At 40.3% G+C, this 19,108-nt stretch overlaps 1 protein-coding gene across 1 annotated transcript in view; it reads left to right on the top strand.

The window, feature by feature from the left end:
- IARS2 (isoleucyl-tRNA synthetase 2, mitochondrial) overlaps window positions 1-19,108 on the top strand; it is a 68,512-nt gene that overhangs the window by 9,635 nt on the left and 39,769 nt on the right. The window contains exon 3 of the mRNA XM_065875304.1: window positions 18,213-18,372. Within this exon, the coding sequence (XP_065731376.1) occupies window positions 18,213-18,372 (160 nt within the window). The remainder of the gene's footprint in view (window positions 1-18,212; window positions 18,373-19,108) is intronic.

Here is a 19,108-nt window from a genome sequence, read left to right as displayed (position 1 = left end):
ACTTGTGTGGGCCTATTTCTGGATATTCTGTTTGGTTTTTTTCTTCTGTATATCTCTCTTTCCACAAATACCACAGTTTTGTCTACTATGGCTGTAGAGTAAGTTTTGAAATTTGGTAGTCTGATTCTTCCCTTTTTTTTTTTTTTTTTCAAAATTGCTTTATCTATTTTGGTTTCTTTGCCTTTACATTAAAATTTAGAGGGCTTCCCTGGTGGCGCAGTGGTTGAGAGTCCGCCTGCCAATGCAGGGGACATGGGTTCGTGCCCCGGTCCGGGAAGATCCCACATGCCGCGGAGCGGCTGGGCCCGTGAGCCATGGCTGCTGAGCCTGTGCATCCAGAGCCTGTGCTCCGCAACGGGAGAGGCCACAACAGTGAGAGGCCCGCGTACCACAAAAAAAAAAAAAAAAAATTTAGAATAATTTTTTTGACTTTGAATTTTGGGAGTATTAGCAGGTACCAGGTCAATTGTGTGGGTAGGTAGCAAACAGCAAGCAGTATGCAAATTTTTTGTGAGAACTAATTTTTAAAAATTACCCCCAGTTTTATTTATTTATATATATATTTATTATATATATTATATATATATCATATATAATATAATATATATATACACACATATAGTGAAATGATTACCACAGTAAGTTTAGTTAATATCCATTGTGTCACATAGTTCTAAATTTTTATTTTCTTATGGTGAAAACTTTTAAGATCTACCCTCTTAGCAACTTTAAAATATATAATACAGTGTTGTTACTATAGTCAGCATGCTGTACCTTACATCCCCAGAGCTGGTAAGTATTATAATTTGGAGTTTGTACCTTCTGACCATTGTCACCCATATCTCCAACCCCCCCAGTCCCCACCTATGGCAACCACCAATCTGTTCTCTGTTTGATTTAAAAAAAAATCCAGGATATATAGGAGGAAAAACGGATAAATTTGATTTCATCAAACTTAGAATCTTTCTAGGAGTTTGATTTTTTTTTATATTCCACATATAAGTTAGATCATAGGGTATCTGCTTTTCTTTGTCTGACTTACTTTATTTAGCATAACACTCTCAAGTTCCATCTATGTTGTTGCAAATAGCAGGATTTTCTTCTTTTTTATGGCTGAATAATATTCCATTGTATATATAGACCACATTTTCCATATTCATTCATCCATCAGTGGGTACTTAGGTTGTTTCCCTGCCTTGGCTGTTGTAAATAATGGGGCAATGAACATGGGGGTGCACATATATTTCCAAGTGTTTTCATTTCCTTCAGATAAATACCCAGAAATGGAATTGATGGATCATATCATAGTTCTATTTTAATTTTTTGAGGAAACTCCATGCTATTTTCCATAGTGGCAGCACCAAATTACATTCCCATCTGTAGTCATTTTCTTAGCCCATCGCTAAGAAATATACCTCCTTTGTGCTGTTATCTGCAAATATATTATATTTCTATATGTTTTACACTGGACAACACATTACATACATATTTTTGAACATTTGCCCTTTACATCAGTTAGGAGAAGAGAGTATTCAGTTGGCCAAAAACTTCGTTCAGGGTTTTTCTGTAACATCTTATGGAATGTTTTTTTCCTGTGGATTTGAATTACCAACGGTGGGCACTTGCTTTTAGCCTGAAAAACGTCCTCTCATGTCCTTTCCTATGAGATGGGTCTGCTGGCAACAAATTCATTCCCTCTCTCTCTCTCTCTTTCTCTTTTTTTCTTTCTTTCTTTTTTTTTTTAAATAAAAGAGTGGCTTTATCTTGCTTCCATTTTTTCAATTTAGCTCTGCTGGATGTAGGATTCTTGCTTGAGAATGTTTTCTTTGAGCACTTTCAATACGTGATCCCACTGCTCTCTGCCCTACGTTGTTTCTGCTGACAACTCAGCTGTTAGTGTTATTGGGGTTCTCGTAGTCTTTTTTTCTCTTGCTCCTTTCAAGGTTTTCTCCTTATTTCTCACTTCCAGCATTTTTAATGTATTTTTTCTGGATTCGTCTGTGTTTATTCTACTTGGACTTCATTTGGCTTTCTGGTTGAGTAGGTTAATGTTTTCCAGTAAATTTCAGAAATTGTCAATTATTATTTTTTTGTATATATTTTAAAAACTTTTTAACATCTTTATTGGAGTATAACTGCTTTATAATGGTGTGGTAGTTTCTGCTTTATAACAAAGTGAATCAGCTATACATATATACATACATATATATATATATATATATATATATATATATCCCTATATCTCCTCCCTCTTGCGTCTCCCTCCCATCCTCCCTATCACACCCCTCTAGGTGGTCACAAGGCACCGAGCTGATCTCCCTGTGCTATGGGGCTGCTTCCCACTAGCTATCTGTTTTACATTTGGTAGTATATATAAGTCCATGCCACTCTCTCACTTCCTCCCAGCTTACCCTTCCCCCTCCCCATGTCCTCAGGTCCATTCTCTACATCTGCATCTTTATTCCTGTCCTGCCCCTAGGTTCTTAGAACCATTTTTTTTTCTTTAGATTCCATATATATGTGTTAGCGTTCGGTATTTATTTTTCTCTTTCTGACTTACTTGACTCTGTATGACAGACTCTAGGTCCATCCACCTCACTACAGATAACTCAATTTCGTTTCTTTTTATGGCTGAGTAATATTCCATTGTATATATGTGCCATGTCTTCTTTATCCATTCATCTGTGTCGATGGACACTTAGGTTGCGGCCATATCCTGGCTATTGTAAATAGAGCTGCAATGAACATTGTGGTACATGACTTTTTGAATTATGGTTTGCTCAGGGTATATGCCCAGTAGTGGGATTGCTGGGTCATATGGTAGTTCTATTTTTGGTTTTCTAAGGAACCTCCATACTGTTCTCCATAGTGGCTGTATCAATTTACATTCCCACCAACAGTGCAAGAGGGTTCCCTTTTCTCCACACCCTCTCCAGCATTTATTGTTGTAGGTTTTTTTGATGATGGCTATTCTGACTGGTGTGAGGTGATACCTCATTGTAGTTTTGATTTGCATTTCTCTAATAATTAGTGATGTTGAGCATCATTTCCTGTGTGTGTTGTCAATCTGTATATCTTCTTTGGAGAAATGTCTGGTTAGGTCTTCTGCCCATTTCTGGATTGGGTTGTTTGTTTTTTTGATGCTGATCTTGAGCTGCATGAGCTGCTTGCATATTTTAGAGATTAATCCTCTGTCAGTTGCTTCTTTTGCAAATATTTTCTCCCATTCTCAGGGTTGTCTTTTCATCTTTTCTATGGTTTCTTTTGCTGTGCAAAAGCTTTTAAGTTTCATTAGGTCCCATTTGTTTATTTTTGTTTTTATTTCCATTTCTCTAGGAGGTGGGTCAAAAAGGATCTTGCTGTGATTTATGTCACAGAGTGTTATGCCTATGTTTTCCTCTAAGAGTGTTATAGTGTCTGGCCTTACATTTAGGTCTCTAATACATTTTGAGTTTTTTTTCTGTATAGTGTTAGAGAGTGTTCTAATTTCATTCTTTTACTTGTAGCTGTCTACTTCTCCTAGCACCACTTACTGAAGAGGCTGTCTTTTCTCTATTGTATATTCTTGCCTCCTTTATCAAAGATAAGGTGACCATATGGGCGTGGGTTTATCTCTGGGCTTTCTCTCCTGTTCCATTGATCTATATTTCTGTTTTTGTGCCAGTACCATACTGTCTTGATTACTGTAGCTTTGTAGTACAGTCTGAATTCAGGGAGCCTGATTCCTCCAGCTCTGTTTTCCTTTCTTAACATTGCTATGGCTGTTTGGAGTCTTGTGTTTCCATACAAATTATGAAATTTTTTGTTCTAGTTCTGTGAAAAATGCCATTGGTAGTTTGATAGGGATTGCATGGAATGTGTAGATTGCTTTGGGTAGTACAGTCATTTTCACAGTCTTCATTCTTCCAATTCAAGAACATGGTATATCTCTCCCATCTGTTTATATCGTCTTTAATTTCTTTCATCAGTGTCTTATAGTTTTCTGCATACAGGGCTTTTGTCTCCTTAGGTAGGTTTATTCCTAGGTATTTGATTCTTTTTGTTGCAGTGGTAAATGGGAGTGGTTCCTTAATTTCTCTTTCAGGTTTTTTATCATTAGTGTATAGGAATGCAAGAGATTTCTGTGCATTAATTTTGTATCCTGCTACTTTACCAAATTCATTGATTAGGTCTAGTAGTTTTCTTGTAGCATCTTCAGGATTCTCTATGTATAGTATGTCATCTACAAACAGTGACAGCTTTACTTCTTTTCTGATTTGAATTCCATTTATTTCTTTTTCTTCTCTAACTGCTGCTGCTAAAACTTCCAAAACTATGTTGAGTACTAGTGGTGAGAGTGGGCAACCTTTTCTTTTTCCTGATCTTAGAGGAAATGGTTTCGTTTTTTCACCACTGAGGACGATGTTGGCTGTGGGTTTGTCATATATGGCCTTTATTATGTTGAGGTAAGTTCCCTCTATGCCTACTTTCTGGAGGTTTTTTATAATAAATGGGTGTTGAAGTTTGTCGAAAGCTTTTTCTGCATCTATTGAGAGGATCATATGGTTTTTCCCCTTCAATTTGTTAATATGGCTTATCACATTGATTGATTTGTGTATATTGAAGAATCCTTGCATTCCTGGGTGAAACCCCACTTGATCATGGTGTATGATCCTTTTAATGTGTTTTTGGATTCTGTTTGCTAGTATTTTGTTGAGGAATTTTGCATCTACGTTCATCAGTGATACTGGCCTGTAGTTTTCTTTTTTTGTGACATCTTTGGTTTTGGTATCAGGGTGATGGTGGCCTCGTAGAATGAGTTTGGGAGTGTTCCTCCCTCTGCTATAATTTGGAAGAGTTTGAGAAGGATAGGTATTAGTTCTTCTCTGAGTGTTTGATAGAATTTACCTGTGAAGCCACCTGGTCCTGGGATTTTGTTTGTTGGAAGATTTTTCATCACAGTTTCAATTTAAGTGCTTGTGATTGATCTGTTTATATTTTCTGTTTTTCCTGGTTTAGTCTTGGAAGGTTGTCCTTTTGTAAGAATTTGTCCATTTCTTCCAGGTTGTCCATTTTATTGGCATATAGTTGCTAGTAGTAATCTCATGATCCTTTGGATTTCTGCAGTGTCAGTTGTTACTGCTGTTTTTTCATTTATAATTCTGTTGATTTGAGCCTTCTCTCTGTTTTTCTTGGTGAGTCTGGCTAATGGTTTATCAACTATGTTTATATTCTCAAAGAATCAGCTTTTAGTTTTATTTATCTTTGCTATTGTTTCTTTCATTTCTTTTATAATTTATTTCTGATCTGAACTTTATGGTTTCTTTCCTTCTGCTAACTTTGGGGGGTTTTTTGTTCTTCTTTCTCTGCTTGCTTTAGGTGTAAGGTTAGGTGGTTTATTTGAGATTTTTCTTGTTTCCTGAGGTAGGATTGTATTGCTATAAACTTCCCTCTTAGAACTGCTTTTGCTGCATCCCATAGGTTTTGGGTCATCATGTTTTCACTGTCATTTGTTTCTGGGTATTTTTTGATTTTCTGTTTGATTTCTTCAGTGTTCTCCTGGTTATTTAATAGTGTATTGTTTAACCTCCGTGTGTTTGTTATTTTTTTTACAGACTTTTTCCTGTAATTGATATCTAGTCTCATAGCATTGTGGCTGGAAAAGATACTTGATATGATTTCAGTTTTCTTAAATTTACCAAGACTTGATTTGTGACCGAAAATATGATCTGTCCTGGAGAATGTTCCATGAGCACTTGAGAAGAAAGTGTATTCTGTTGTTTTTGGATGCAATGTCTTTTAAATACCAATTAAGTCCATCTTGTTTAATGTATCATTTAAAGCTTGTGTTTATTTATTTTCATTTTGGTTGGTCTGTCCATTGGTGAAAGTGGGGTGTTAAAGTTCCCTACTATTGTTGTGTTACTGTCAATTTCCCCTTTTGCGGCTGTTAGCATTTGCCTTATGTACTGAGGTGCTCCTGTGTTAAGTGAATAAATATTTACAATTGTTATATCTTCTTGTTGGATTGATCCCTTGATCATTACGTATTGTCCTTCTTTGTCTCTTGTAATAGTCTTTAAAGTTTGTTTTGTCTGAATTGAGAATTGCTACTCCAGCTTTCTTTTGATTTCCATTTGCATAGAATATCTTTTTCCATCCCCTCACTTTCAGTCTGTATGTGTCCCTAGGTTTGAAGTGGCTCTCTTGTAGACAGCAATTATATAGCTCTTGTTTTTGTATCCATTCAGGCAGAGTATGTCTTTGGTTGGAGCATTTAATCCACTTACCTTTAAGGTAGTTAACGATATGTATTTTCCTATTACCATTGTCTTGTTTTGGGTTTGTTATTATAGGTCTTTTCCTTCTCTTGTGTTTCCTGCCTAGAGAAGTTCCTTTAGCATTTGTTGTAAAGCTAGGTGGTGCTGAATTCTCTTAGCTCTTGCTTGTCTGTAAAGCTTTTAATTACTCCATAGAATCTGAATGAGATCCTTGCTGGGTAGAGTAATCTTGCTTGTAGGTTTTTCCCTTTCATCACTTTAAATATGTCCTGCCACTCCCTTCTGGCTTGTAGAGTTTCTGCTGAAATATCAGCTGTTAACCTTATGGGGATTCCCTTGTATATTATTTGTTGCTTTTCCCTTGCTGCTTTTAATATTTTTTCTTTGTATTTAATTTTTGATAGTTTGAGTAATATGTGTCCTGGCATGTTTCTCCTTGGATTTATCCTGTATGGGACTCTCTGCACTTCCTGGACTTGATTGACTATTTCCTTTCCCGTGTTAGGGAAGTTTTCAACTATAATCTCTTCAAATATTTTCTCAGTCCCTTTCTTTTCCTCTTCTTCTTCTGGGACCCCTATAATTTGAATGCTGTTGCGTTTAACGTTGTCCCAGAGGTCTCTGAGACTGTCCTCAACTCTTTTCATTCTTTTTTCTTTATTCTGCTCTGTGGTCGTTATTTCCACTATTTTATCTTCCAGGTCACTTATCCTTTCTTCTGCCTGAGTTATTGTGCTATTGATTCGTTCTAGAGAATTTATAATTTCATTTATTGTTTTTCATCAATGTTCGTTTGCTCTTTAGTTCGTCTAGGTCCTTGTTAAACGTTTCTTGTATTTTCTCCATTCTATTTCTGGGATTTTGGATCATCTTTACTATCATTACTCTGAATTCTTTTTCAGGTAGGCTGCCTATTTCCTCTTCATTTGTTTGGTCTGGTGGGTTTTTATCTTGCTCCTTCATCTGCTGTGTATTTCTGTCTTCTCATTTTACTTAACTTACTGTGTTTGGGGTCTCCTTTTTGCAGGCTGCAGGTTCATAATTCCTGTTATTTTTGGTGTCTGCCCCCAGTGGGTTGTGTAGGCTTCCTGGTGGAGGGGACTAGTGCTTGTGTTCTGGTGGATGAGGCTGGATCTTGTCTTTCTGGTCGGCAGGACCGTTTCTGGTGGTGTGTTTTTGGGTGTCTGTCACCTTATTATGATTTTAGTCAGCCTCTCTGCTAATGGGTGGGGTTGTGTTTTTGTCTTGCTAGTTGCTTGGCATAGGGTGTCCAGCACTGTAGCTTGCTGGTTGTTGAGTGGAGCTGGGTCTTAGTGTTGAGATGGAGGTCTCTGGGAGAGCTTTCACTGCTTGATATTACGTAGGGCTTGGAGATCTCTGGTGGACCAATGTCCTGAACTCAGCTCTCCCACCTCAGATGCTCAGGCCTGACACCTGGCCGGAGCACCAAGACCTTGTCAGCCACACAGCTCAGAAGAAAAGGGAGTAAAGAAAGAAAGAGAGAGGGAGAGATAGACAGAGGGAGGGAGGGGGAAGAGGGGAAGGAGGGAGAGAGAAAGAAAGAAAGAAAAGAAAAAGTTATTAAAATAAAAAGTAAAAAAAATATATTATTAAAAATAAAAATAGGGCTTCCCTGGTGGCGCAGTGGTTGAGAGTCCGCCTGCCGATGCAGGGGACGCAGGTTCGTCCGGGAGGATCTCACATGCCGCAGAGCGGCTGGGCGTGTGAGCCATGGCCACTGAGCCTGTGCGTCCGGAGCCTGTGCTCCGCAACGGGAGAGGCCACAGCAATGAGAGGCCTGCGTACCGCAAAAAAAATAAATAAATAAAATAAAATAAAAATATATAGGAAAGTAATAATAATAATAATAAAACAGAAACTAAGAAAGAAGAGAGCAACCAAACCAAAAAAACCAATCCACAAATGATAAGAAGTGCTGAAGACTATACTAAAAAAACCCAAAAAAAGATGGACAGGTAGAACCCTGGGACAGATGGTAAAAGCAGAGCTATACAGCAAATCACACAAAGAAGCATACACATACACACTCAGAAAAAGAGAAAAGGGAAAAAAAATATGTATGTATATATGTGTGTGTGTGTGTGTGTGTGTGTGTAAAAAGGAAGAGAGCAGCCAAATTAGTAAACAAACCAACCAATGTTAATAATCTCTAAATACTAAACTAAGATAAACATAAAACCAGAAACAAATTAAATGCAGAAAGCAAACCCCAGGTTTACAGTTGCTCCCAAAGTCCACCGCCTCAATTTTGGGATGATTCGTTGTCTATTCAGGTATTCCAGAGATGCAGGGTAGGTATATCAAGTTGACTGTGGAGCTTTAATCCGCTGCTCCTGAGGCTGCTGGGAGAGATTTCCCTTTCTCTTCTTTGTCTGCACAGCTCCTGAGGTTCAGCTTTGGACCGGCCCCGCCTCTGCGTGTAGGTCTCCTGAGGGCGTCTGTTCTTCGCTCATACAGGACAGGGTTAAAGGAGCCGCTGATTCGGGGGCTCTGGCTCACTCAGGTCGGGGGGAGGGAGGGGTACGGAATTCCGGGCGAGCCTGCGCAGCAGAGGCCGACGTGACGTTGCACCAGCCTGAGGCGCGCTGTGCGTTCTCCTGGGGAAGTTGTCCCAGGATCACGGGACCCTGGCAGTGGCGGGCTGCACGGGCTCCCGGAGGGGCGGTGTGGATAGTGACCTGTGCTTGCAGACAGTCTTCTTGGTGGCAGCGGCAGCAGCCTTAGAGTCTCATGCCCGCCTCTGGGGTCCGCGCTGATAGCCGCGGCTTGCGCCCGTCTCTGGAGCTCCTTTAAGCAGGGCTCTTAATCCCTTCTCCTAGCGCACCAGGAAGCAAAGAGGCAAGAAAAAGTCTCTTCGGCAGCTCCAGACTTTTCTCGGACTCCCTCCCGGCTAGCCGTGGTGCACTAACGCCCTGCAGGCTGTGTTTATGCCGCCAACCCCAGTCCTCTCCTGGCGCTCTGACCGAAGCCCGAGCCTCAGCTCCCAGACCCCGCCCGCCCCGGCGGGTGAGCAGACAAGCCTCTCGGGCTGGTGAGTGCTGGTCGGCACCGATCCTCTGTGCGGGAATCTCTCCGCTTTGTCCTCCGCGCCCCTGTTGCTGCGCTCTCTTCCGTGGCTCCGAAGCTTCCCCCCTCCCCGCCCCGTCACCCCCCCCCCCCCCCCCCCCGCCAAGTCTCCGCCAGTGAAGGGGCTTCCTAGTGTGTGGAAACTTTCGTCCGTCTCAGCTCCCTCTCGGAGGTGCAGGTCCCGTCCCTATTCTTTTGTCTCTGTTTATTCTTTTTTCTTTTTCCCTACCCAGGTACGAGGGGAGTTTCTTGCCTTTTGGGAAGTCTGAGGTCTTCTGCCAGCGTTCAGTATGTGTTCTGTAGGAGTTGTTCCACTTGTAGATGTATTTGTGATGTATTTGTGGGGAAGAAGGTGATCTTCATGTCTTACTCCTCCGCCATCTTGAAGGTCCCCTTTTTTTTGTATATTTTTAAGCTCCTTTCCTTTCTTCTGAAACTCCCATTCCTTCCATTATGTTCGTATACTGAATATGCATGTTCCACATTTCTGTGAGGCTCTGATCATTTTTTTCTGTTTTTTCTGTTTTTTCTTTGTCTTATGTAATCTCTGTTGCTCTGTATTCACATTCACTAGTTATTTCTTTTGCCAGTTCATATATACTGTTGAGCCCCTCTAGGGAATTCTTTGTTTCAGCTATTATTTTCAACTCTGGAATTCCCCTTTTGGTCTTTTTAACAAAAATAGCAATTTCTGTCTCTTTATTGATATTTTCTATTGATATGACATTATCATTATCATTCCTCCCTTTATCTCTTTAATCCTGGTTTCCTTTTAACTTCTTTACGCATTGTTTTTTTTTTTTGACCATGCCAAGTGACTTGTGAGATCTTAGTTCCCCAACCAGGGATGGAAGCCAGGCCCACAGCAGTGAAAGTGCTGAGTCCTAACCACTGACCTGCCAGGGAATTCCCCTTTATACATGTTTATAATGGCAGTCTTGAATTCTTTTTCTGTTAACCTGACATTTGGTTGCCCTCATAGGTAGTTGATGTTGCCTGCTTTTTTTTTCAGTTTATATGTCATACTTTTGTGTTTCTTTGTATGCCTTGTAATTTTTTTTGTTCTTGGAAATTAGGCATTCTAGTAATATAATAAGTCTGTATATTGGTCTTTCTGCCACCGCCTGCTTCCTGCCCTGGCTTTTCATTGTAATTTGCTTGTTTATATGTTTGGTGACTGGCAGGGTTATTTTCATGAGGTCTGGTCCCACCCCGTCCCGTGTGTCTCTAGTGTTAAGCCTCTGATGTTGTTTCCCGGGGAGGAGCAGCTTTGGGTATACTCATTCACCCTCAGAGGGTAGTGGTTTGGGCAGAGCTCCCATCCTCTTTCCCTGCCAACACCCATCTGTTTTGTTCTGAAATTTTCCAGCTCTTGGCTCTGTTGTTTTCAACAGTGCCCTTGGGCATAAACTGTTTTGTAAACTAATTCAATCAAATTTGGGGTCCTTTGAAGTATTGGTTCCTGAGGTCAGTCTTTGATTCTTGTTCTGATCTCAGGAGGACTCCTCCCAGCCGTCTTCTCTCCTGCAAATGAGCTGGCCTAGAGTTTAGCTCTGTCATCTTGAATCTGTGAACCTTTTCCCAATTACCTTTCACCACAGCCTCTACTCTTGTTCAGAGCCCTCTTAGGCCTGAACCTCTCTTTGCTCTGTTGCTGGGAGGAGAGTAAGAGCTATTTGTTTTACTGCCCGCTTCTCCTTCCCCCGGGCAGAACCTGCCAGGCAGGGCTCTGGAACTGGGAGTGGGGGAAACTACACTTCTGTGTGAGAGACACTCCGACTTTTGGAGCTGAGCACCCATGGGGAGGGTCAGTAGCCTGAGATCTTCTTGAACTGCCTTTCCGGGTGTGGAACCACCATTTCATGAGCCCAAACAAGGGTGATTAGAGCTCCAGTATTCCCAGCAGACCCTCACACACGGTAAAGTTTCTGTTCCATGAGTGGGGTCTTAGAAGCAGAGAATCTCGACCTTGTAGCCTCAGCCACAGGTAGGTGGACAGGACCATAAATGCCGACCCCCTGCTCTCCCCAGGATCCCTGTGTCCTTGGCTGCACGGTCTGGAGTGGAGTCGGCCTCAGAGCTGGCAGGCTGGAGGGAGGGAGTGGTCTTGGTTCTCATTTTTCTTGCCAAACTTTCATGGCATTTTTCTTGTTTAGATATTTCTTCCTTTGCTATATGCCCTTAGGACCATTTCCAGAAGCTTTATTTACTTTTAAATATAAATTTATTTATTTACTTACTTATGGCTGGGTTGGGTCTTGGTTGCAGCGAGTGGGGGCTACTCTTTGTTGGGGTGCACGCGCTTCTCGTTGCTGTGGCTTTTCTTGTTGCAGAGCACGGGCTGCAGGTGTGTGGGCTTCAGTAGTTGTGGCTAACGGGCTGTACAGTGCAGGCTCAGTAGTTGTGGCTCACGGACTTAGTTGCTCCGTGACATGTGGGATCTTCCCGGACCAGGGCTTGAACCTGTGTCCCCTGTATTGGCAGGGGGATTCTTAACCACTGCGCCACCAGGGAAGTCCCTCCAGAAGCTGTAAATGTTTAGGGTTTTAAATTATTTTCACCAGTTTTCCTGGCAATCCCATCCATGTAGCTTTTTTACACTGTCATGCCTGAAGTCAAATTCTGTTGCATTGATTTTTCTTTTATTTTTCTATTCTTAATTTCATCAATTTCTGGTTTTTTTTTATTGTTTCCTTGCTTCTGCCTGCATTGGGCTCATTTGTTTTTCTTTTTCTAGTTTTTGAGATAAGACTTTATATTATTGATCAGACTTTTATTCTTTTCTAATGTATGTATTTTATTGCTATAAATTTCTGTGTCATCACTCCTGTAGCTTGTGTCCCACAAATTTTGTCATGTTGAACTTCCATTTTTATTCATCTCATCGTATTTTTTTTTTTTTTTTTTTTGTGGTATGCAGGCCTCTCACTGTTGTGGCCTCTCCTGTTGTGGAGCACAGGCTCCGGACGCACAGGCTTAGCAGCCATGGCTCACGGGCCTAGCCGCTCCACGTCATGTGGGATCTTCCCGGACTGGGGCATGAACCCATGTCCTCTGCATTGGCAGGCAGACTCTCAACGACTGCACCACCAGGGAAGCCCCATCTCATCGTATTTTTAAAATTTCCTTTGAGAGTTCTTTGATCCATGGATTATTTAGAAGCATGTTGTCCCTTTATATCTTTTTTCTTCCCTTGCTTTTAGCTTGGTTTACATATTTCCTCTGCATGTATTTTGGTCCATATAAGACAGTGTTTGACAGTTATCTTTTCAACTGTGAAACATAATTTAGATGACTTGAGGAAATGGAACGTTTATTATATTTACCCATATTTTTGTTTACCATACTTTTTCTTCCTTCTTGATGTTTCAGCATCTCTGCTTTATTGTTTTTTTTTCTGTTTAGACAGTTTTCTTTAGCCATTCCTTAGGGTAGGTCTGCTGGTCACATATCCTTTTAGTTTTCCTTCATCTGATAGTGTCTTGATTTCTTTCCATTCTTTCAGTGTATATAGCATTCTGGATTGATAGTTTTTTCTTAGCACTTGAAAAATATTGTTCCACTTCTTTCTGTCCTCCATGTTTTTTAATGAAAACTTTGCTGTCTTTTAAATTATTTTTCCCCTAATAAACAACATGTCATTTTTCTCCAGCTGCTTTCAAGACATTTTTATTTTCAAAAGTTTAATGATTATGTGTCTTGACATGGATTTCTTTGGATTTTTCCTCTGGATTTTGTTAAGCTTCTTGAGTTTATAGGTTTATGTCTCATGGCAGTTTGGGGAGATTTCAGCCATTATTTTTTTGTGTACCTTTTTCAGCTCTGAAAAAGTCTCCTTTCAGGGCAGCAGTGGCACCAAAGTTAAATCTTTGTTATAGTCCCACAGCTCCATGATATTTTTTTTCTGTCCTTTTTCTCTCTTCTTTTTAGATTGGGTCGTTTATTGTTCTGACTTCAAGGTTAGTGGTTCTTCTCTTTTTCCCCTCCATTCTGTAGTTGAGCCCAACTACAGAACTTTTTTTTTCTTTCTTTCAGTGATAACGCGGGCCTCTCACTGTTGTGGCCTCTCCTGTTGCGGAGCACAGGCTCCGGACGCACAGGCTCAGCGGCCATGGCTCATGGGCCCAGCTGCTCTGCGGCATGTGGGATCTTCTTGGACCGGGGCACGAACCCTTGTCCCCTGCATCGGCAGGTGGACTCTAAACCACCTGCGCCACCAGGAAAGTCCTACAGAACTTTTTATTTCACTTATTTCACTTTTCTCTTTTAAAATTTGCATTTGATAGCTCAGTAAAATTGAGCTATCAAATATAAGAAAAAACGTTTTCCATTTACTTTTTCTTGGATATCTACTGACTCTTTGCTGAGGCTTTCTCTTTTTTCATATTTTTCTAGTGTGTTCACAGTTGGTCATTTAAGCATTTTTATCATGGTTACTTTAAAGTCATTTTCAGGTTATTCTAACATTTCTCTTGTCTCAGTCTTGGTTATCTAGTGACTGTCTTTTTTTATTCAGTTTCAGATCTTCCTGGTTTTGGGTATGAGTGAAGTTTTGTTGAAACCTTGGCATTTTCTGTATTGTGAGATTTGGCATCTTATTTAGAACTTTCTGTTTTAGCTAGTTTTCACTGATACCTCTCTGGCAAAGGAAGGCCATCACTTACAGAAGAAATTTTTAAATGTTCTTAATGGATAAAAAGTAAATCTGGAAAGTTAATGAGTTTAAATAGTCAAGAAAATTTAGAGGAAGACTGAGGACTGAATTGCTCTATCCATTAGGAGTATCCTGCAGTATTATCTGGTTGTGGTTCAGATCAACAAGACAAAACAGGTGTCTGGACTAATCTTTAGTCTAATATATTGTTATTTACCACACAGAAGCTTGAATAGGTATTATCTTTGCTTTAAAGTTGTTGCTTTTAAGTCATTTCTTCTATTTTAAATTATTTAAGGCTGACTTTTCCATTCTTCTTCTGGAACTTTCTGCTGCATATGATAAGTGAAGACACTTTAAATTAATTTGAGAAAGATAGCCTAGTCTCTTGTTTTTAATACACTCAGTGAGACTGTATGTTATAATAAAAGTCCAAAACAAAACTCTACTGTTCCAGATTCTTTTGGTTCCTAGGAATAGAAAAGCCAACTCTATGTGGATTAATCAAAAAAGGGAATTTATTGACTGTTTTAATGGTAGTTTTAGCTCCTTGCATGGCTGCACCCAGGGACTCAGATAATATTAGGGGTTGCTTTCTCTCACTTTCACTCTTAGGCAGCCTTTCCCCCTTTTGATGTCTGTACCCTCACCTTTACCCCCGCCCCTCATTTCCCAACATTTTCAGGCTTACATTCTTCCATCCTTTCTTTTCTAACAGTTCTTACACAAGTACTTGGCCTATTTGGGGTCACAAGTCTATCCCCGAAGTAATCAATTTGGACTTGGGGATAAAATATGTTGATGGCTGCAGTGGATCATGTGTTCACCCTTAGAGCTGGAATGGAGGGCAGTAGGCTCCACATGGCTTAAGGATCGAGGAGTAATTCTCTGAAAAACTGAGGCACCCCACAAAACGGTCTCTTCTGTGCCTAGTTGGAGGCTCTGTCCAAGACCATGGGCACTTTGGAACTAGAGGAGGAACAGTTCTTGTTCTTCCTCAGACAGTGCCACGTATAGTTTTGCTTGTTTTTCTCTGCTTGGGATACATCCCGGATGTTCAGATGGATGCCTTCCTCATTTCCTTCATATCTCTGTTCACATGTCATCTCTTTAGGCTTACTGATGTCCCTGTAAAATAGTGCCACCACCACCAGCCACATGCCTCTTTCAAACCCTTTGCCATGCTTTTAACTTCATAGTGAGTGAATATGTTTATCTTCTGTCTTCCTCCATCTGAAGAAGCACCTTGTTTCTCCAGTTTACTGCCATACTCTAGGTTCCTAGGACAGTGCTTGGCACATTGCAGGCATTCAAATATTTGTTAAACAAAGGAATACACGAGTATTGTGATAGGAAAATGAAAGACAAAAGGAGAAATGAGAGCAGAGAGGACTGTCATGACCAAAAGAGACAAATGGCTTTTAAAGTGTGGAGGAACTTGTTTGGAGAGGAGGAGGGTAATGTTTGATACTGAGCAATTAGGAACATATTCCTGTTGCATCCCTGCTGTTTCTTTTACTAGAGGCTTCTAATAAAGGCTTCTGTCTTTCCTTATTAGGGACATTGTTAATTACTAGCTCATGATTAAATTAAAATTTTTGTTAATTAAAAGTAGCTTAAATGATGCCTTTCTGTTAACACGATGGATAGCAGCACTGTAAAGTAGAAATGTTGCAAGCTACAAATGTGAGCCACATAGGTAAGTTAAACTTTTTAGTAGCCACATAAAAATATTTCAGAAGAAATAGATGAAATTAATATTATGTTTAGCTCAACATATCTGAGCCATCATTTTAACATATAGCCATTGTAAATTTTGTTGGAAATATTTCACATTCATTTTGGGGTATTAAGTATTGGAAATCTGGTATATGTTTTATACTTACAGTACATCTCAATTTAGACTAGTCAGTTTTGATGCTCATTAGCTGCTGGTGGCTAGTGACTACTGTATAAGACATCACAGTCTAGACCATATATGCATGCATTCCTTTATTCAGTAAGTACTTTAGAATAGTTCCACATACCATTCTAAATGCTTGGAGTTTATGGATGAAGAAGACAGATGGAATCTCTGGTTTCAGAGAGTTTATATTTTCTCACAAAGGGACAGATAATTAAATAAATAAAATAACTTTGAATAGGGATAAGTGGGAAGGATGTTATTTATATTGATTGATTTAAGTAATATACATAACATAAAGTGTACAGATCTTAAGTATATATCAGTAGATGAATGTTTATGCAGTATGACTACCACCCAGATCACAAGACCCCCCTGCCCTTTGGTAAGAAGTTTGAAAGACTTTTACGTGGAAGAAGGGGTGAGTGGGAAGAATGTGTATTCTCTTTTCTACTTTTGAGAGACATGGAAAGGAAGAAATATTTTTCTAGACTACTGCACTGTTCAGTTTTGGGAAGAAGGAGTTAAGCTTGGAGCCAAATCTGTTCTTTGTCTTTGAGCCCCCATTTTTTATTTTTTTAAGATTTTTTTTTTCATGTGGACCAATTTTAAAGTCTTTATTGAATTTGTTACAATATTGCTTCTGTTTTATGTTTTGGTTTTTTGGCCAAGAGGCATGTGGGATCTTAGCTCCCAGACCAGGGATCAAACCTGCATGCCCTGCAATGGATGGCGAAGTCCTAACCACTGGACCATCAGGGAAGTCCCTGAGCCCCCATTTTTAATTTTTATTTATTTGTTTGTTTGCTTATTTATTTATTTATGCGGTATGTGGGCCTCTCAATGCTGTGGCCTCTCCGGTTGCAGAGCACAGGCTGCGGACGCGCAGGCTCAGCGGCCATGGCTCACGGGCCCAGCCGCTCCGCGGCAGGTGGGATCTTCCTGGACCGGGGCACAAACCCATGTCCCCTGCGTTGGCAGGCGGACTCTCAACCACTGCGCCACCAGGGAAGCCCGCCCCCATTTCTTAGTGGTAATATATTTTTTAAAAGACTCTGCTGCCCCCTACTATCTAAAATGAGCTGAGAAACAGTTCTAGAACTATACTAAGTGAAGAGGTCTATTGTTTTATTTAGGGTTTTAGTAATAACAAAGTTAACCATGGACTTCCCTGGTGGTCCAGTGGTTAAGATTCCGTGCATGCTTCCACTGCAGCGGGTTCAGGTTTGATCCCTGATCAGGGAAGTTCCACGTGCTGCGTGAGGTGTGGCCAAAAAAAAAAAAACAAAAGTTAACTGTGATATTTCATACTCTGAGTGCATTATAAATTCTGCATTGATTCTATGATATTTATTAACTAAATATAGATAATATTGGATTATTCACATTAATAATTTTTTTTCAGAAGAGTAAAGCTAATTTGTAATTTGTACTCTGATATTTAGAAAGTTCGAATTATTTCTTTTTTAAAATAATTAAGTAATTAATTTATGGCTGCATTGGGTCTTCGTTGCTGTGCGTGGGCTTTCTCTAGTTGTGGCGAGTGGGGTCTACTCTGCGTTGCGGTGTGCGGGCTTCTCATTGCAGTGGCTTCTCTTGTAGTAGAGCACGGGCTCTAGGCGCGTGGGCTTCAGTAGTTGTGGCACACAGGCTTAGTTGCTCCGCGGCATGTGGGATCTTCCCAGACCAGGGCTCGAACCTGTGTCCCCTGCATTGGCAGGTGGATTCTTAACCACTGCGCCACCAGGGAAGCCCTCAAATCATTTCTTAAAAAGGTAGTATGGTTTGCATATTTGCATACTCCAACTTTACAAACATATTAGTAAATGTGGATGTAATGCTTTTCACTTTAGAATCTTTTATAATTCAACTTTCTTCTGGGGGAGTTAATGGCATTTTAAAAATCAGGTATTTGTTACTCTTGTGTTTATGTAGAACTTGAGGGAGTTGGTAGGTTTAATAGGTAATTCTATATAAATTTTATTAAAATTAGGTTTTCTTAGTGTTTTAAAATGATATTAAGAAGAGAATATAGGGGCTTCCCTGGTGGCGCAGTGGTTGAGAGTCCGCCTGCCGATGCAGGGGACACGGGTTCGTGCCCTGGTCTGGGAGGATCCCACATGCCACGGAGCGGCTGGGCCCGTGAGCCATGGCCGCTGAGCCTGCGCGTCTGGAGCCTGTGCTCCACAACGGGAGAGGCCACAACAGTGAGAGGCCAGCGTACCGCAAAAAAAAAAAGAAGAAGAGAATATAAATTGTAGGCCACATGCTTTATGTGTGAATGATGATTATCGTTTTATCTTTGCAGATTTTGAAAGATATAGCCAACCGATACCATATGATGAGAGGTTCCAAAATACATTTTGTGCCAGGCTGGGATTGTCATGGCTTACCCATTGAAATAAAAGTATTATCAGAACTTGGTGGAAAAGCTCAGAATCTTTCAGCTATGGAAATTAGAGAGAAAGGTAAATAATCTCTATTTCTGTTTTAAAATGGTATTTGTAAACACTGCTTCCTTGGAAAAGTCAGGGCTTTATCAAAGACACCTGTTGTTTTTTGGTTTTTGCTATTGTTTTTCGCTTATAATGACATCTGTTGGAAACCACTTTGTGTCAAAGAAAATTAAGATTTTGTGTAATTGACTTTTATGAGAACTTATGTTCAGAAATGAAGGAAAGATTTGTGAACACATCCAAATACATTTTTCAGTTCTTTAGTCTTCACATTTTGTTGAAATTATGATTTTGGTCAATGTTTTTATTTACTTTCTTGGCTAGGACTTGACCTATTTTAGGTGCTAAACCAAAAGTAAATTTTAAATTAAAAATTGTTTTAAAAGATCTCTTGTTTTGATCCTTTCCTTCCATAGAATGTGTCAGGGAGGACTCTTCTACCCTTTTTCTTTTTTTTTTAATTAATTAATTTTTTTGGCTGCATTGGGTCTTCGTTGCTACACACAGGCTTTCTCTAGTTGCGACGAGCCAGGCCTTCTCTTCGTTGTGCACGGTTTTCTCATTGCAGTGGCTTCTCTTGTTGTGGAGCACGGGCTCTAGGTGCACAGGCTTCAGTAGTTGTGACACAGGGGTCGGTAGTTGTGGCTCACGGGCTCTAGAGCGCAGGCTCAGTGGTTGTGGCACACGGGCTTAGTTGCTCTGCGGTATGTGGGGTCTTCCTGGACCAGGGATCGAACCCGTGTCCCCT

The sequence above is a fragment of the Phocoena phocoena genome, chromosome 1 (genome assembly GCF_963924675.1).
Source record: "Phocoena phocoena chromosome 1, mPhoPho1.1, whole genome shotgun sequence".
Lineage (NCBI taxonomy): Eukaryota > Metazoa > Chordata > Mammalia > Artiodactyla > Phocoenidae > Phocoena > Phocoena phocoena.
Note: the sequence above shows the minus strand (reverse complement) of the source record. Positions and strands in the feature narration are given on the sequence as shown.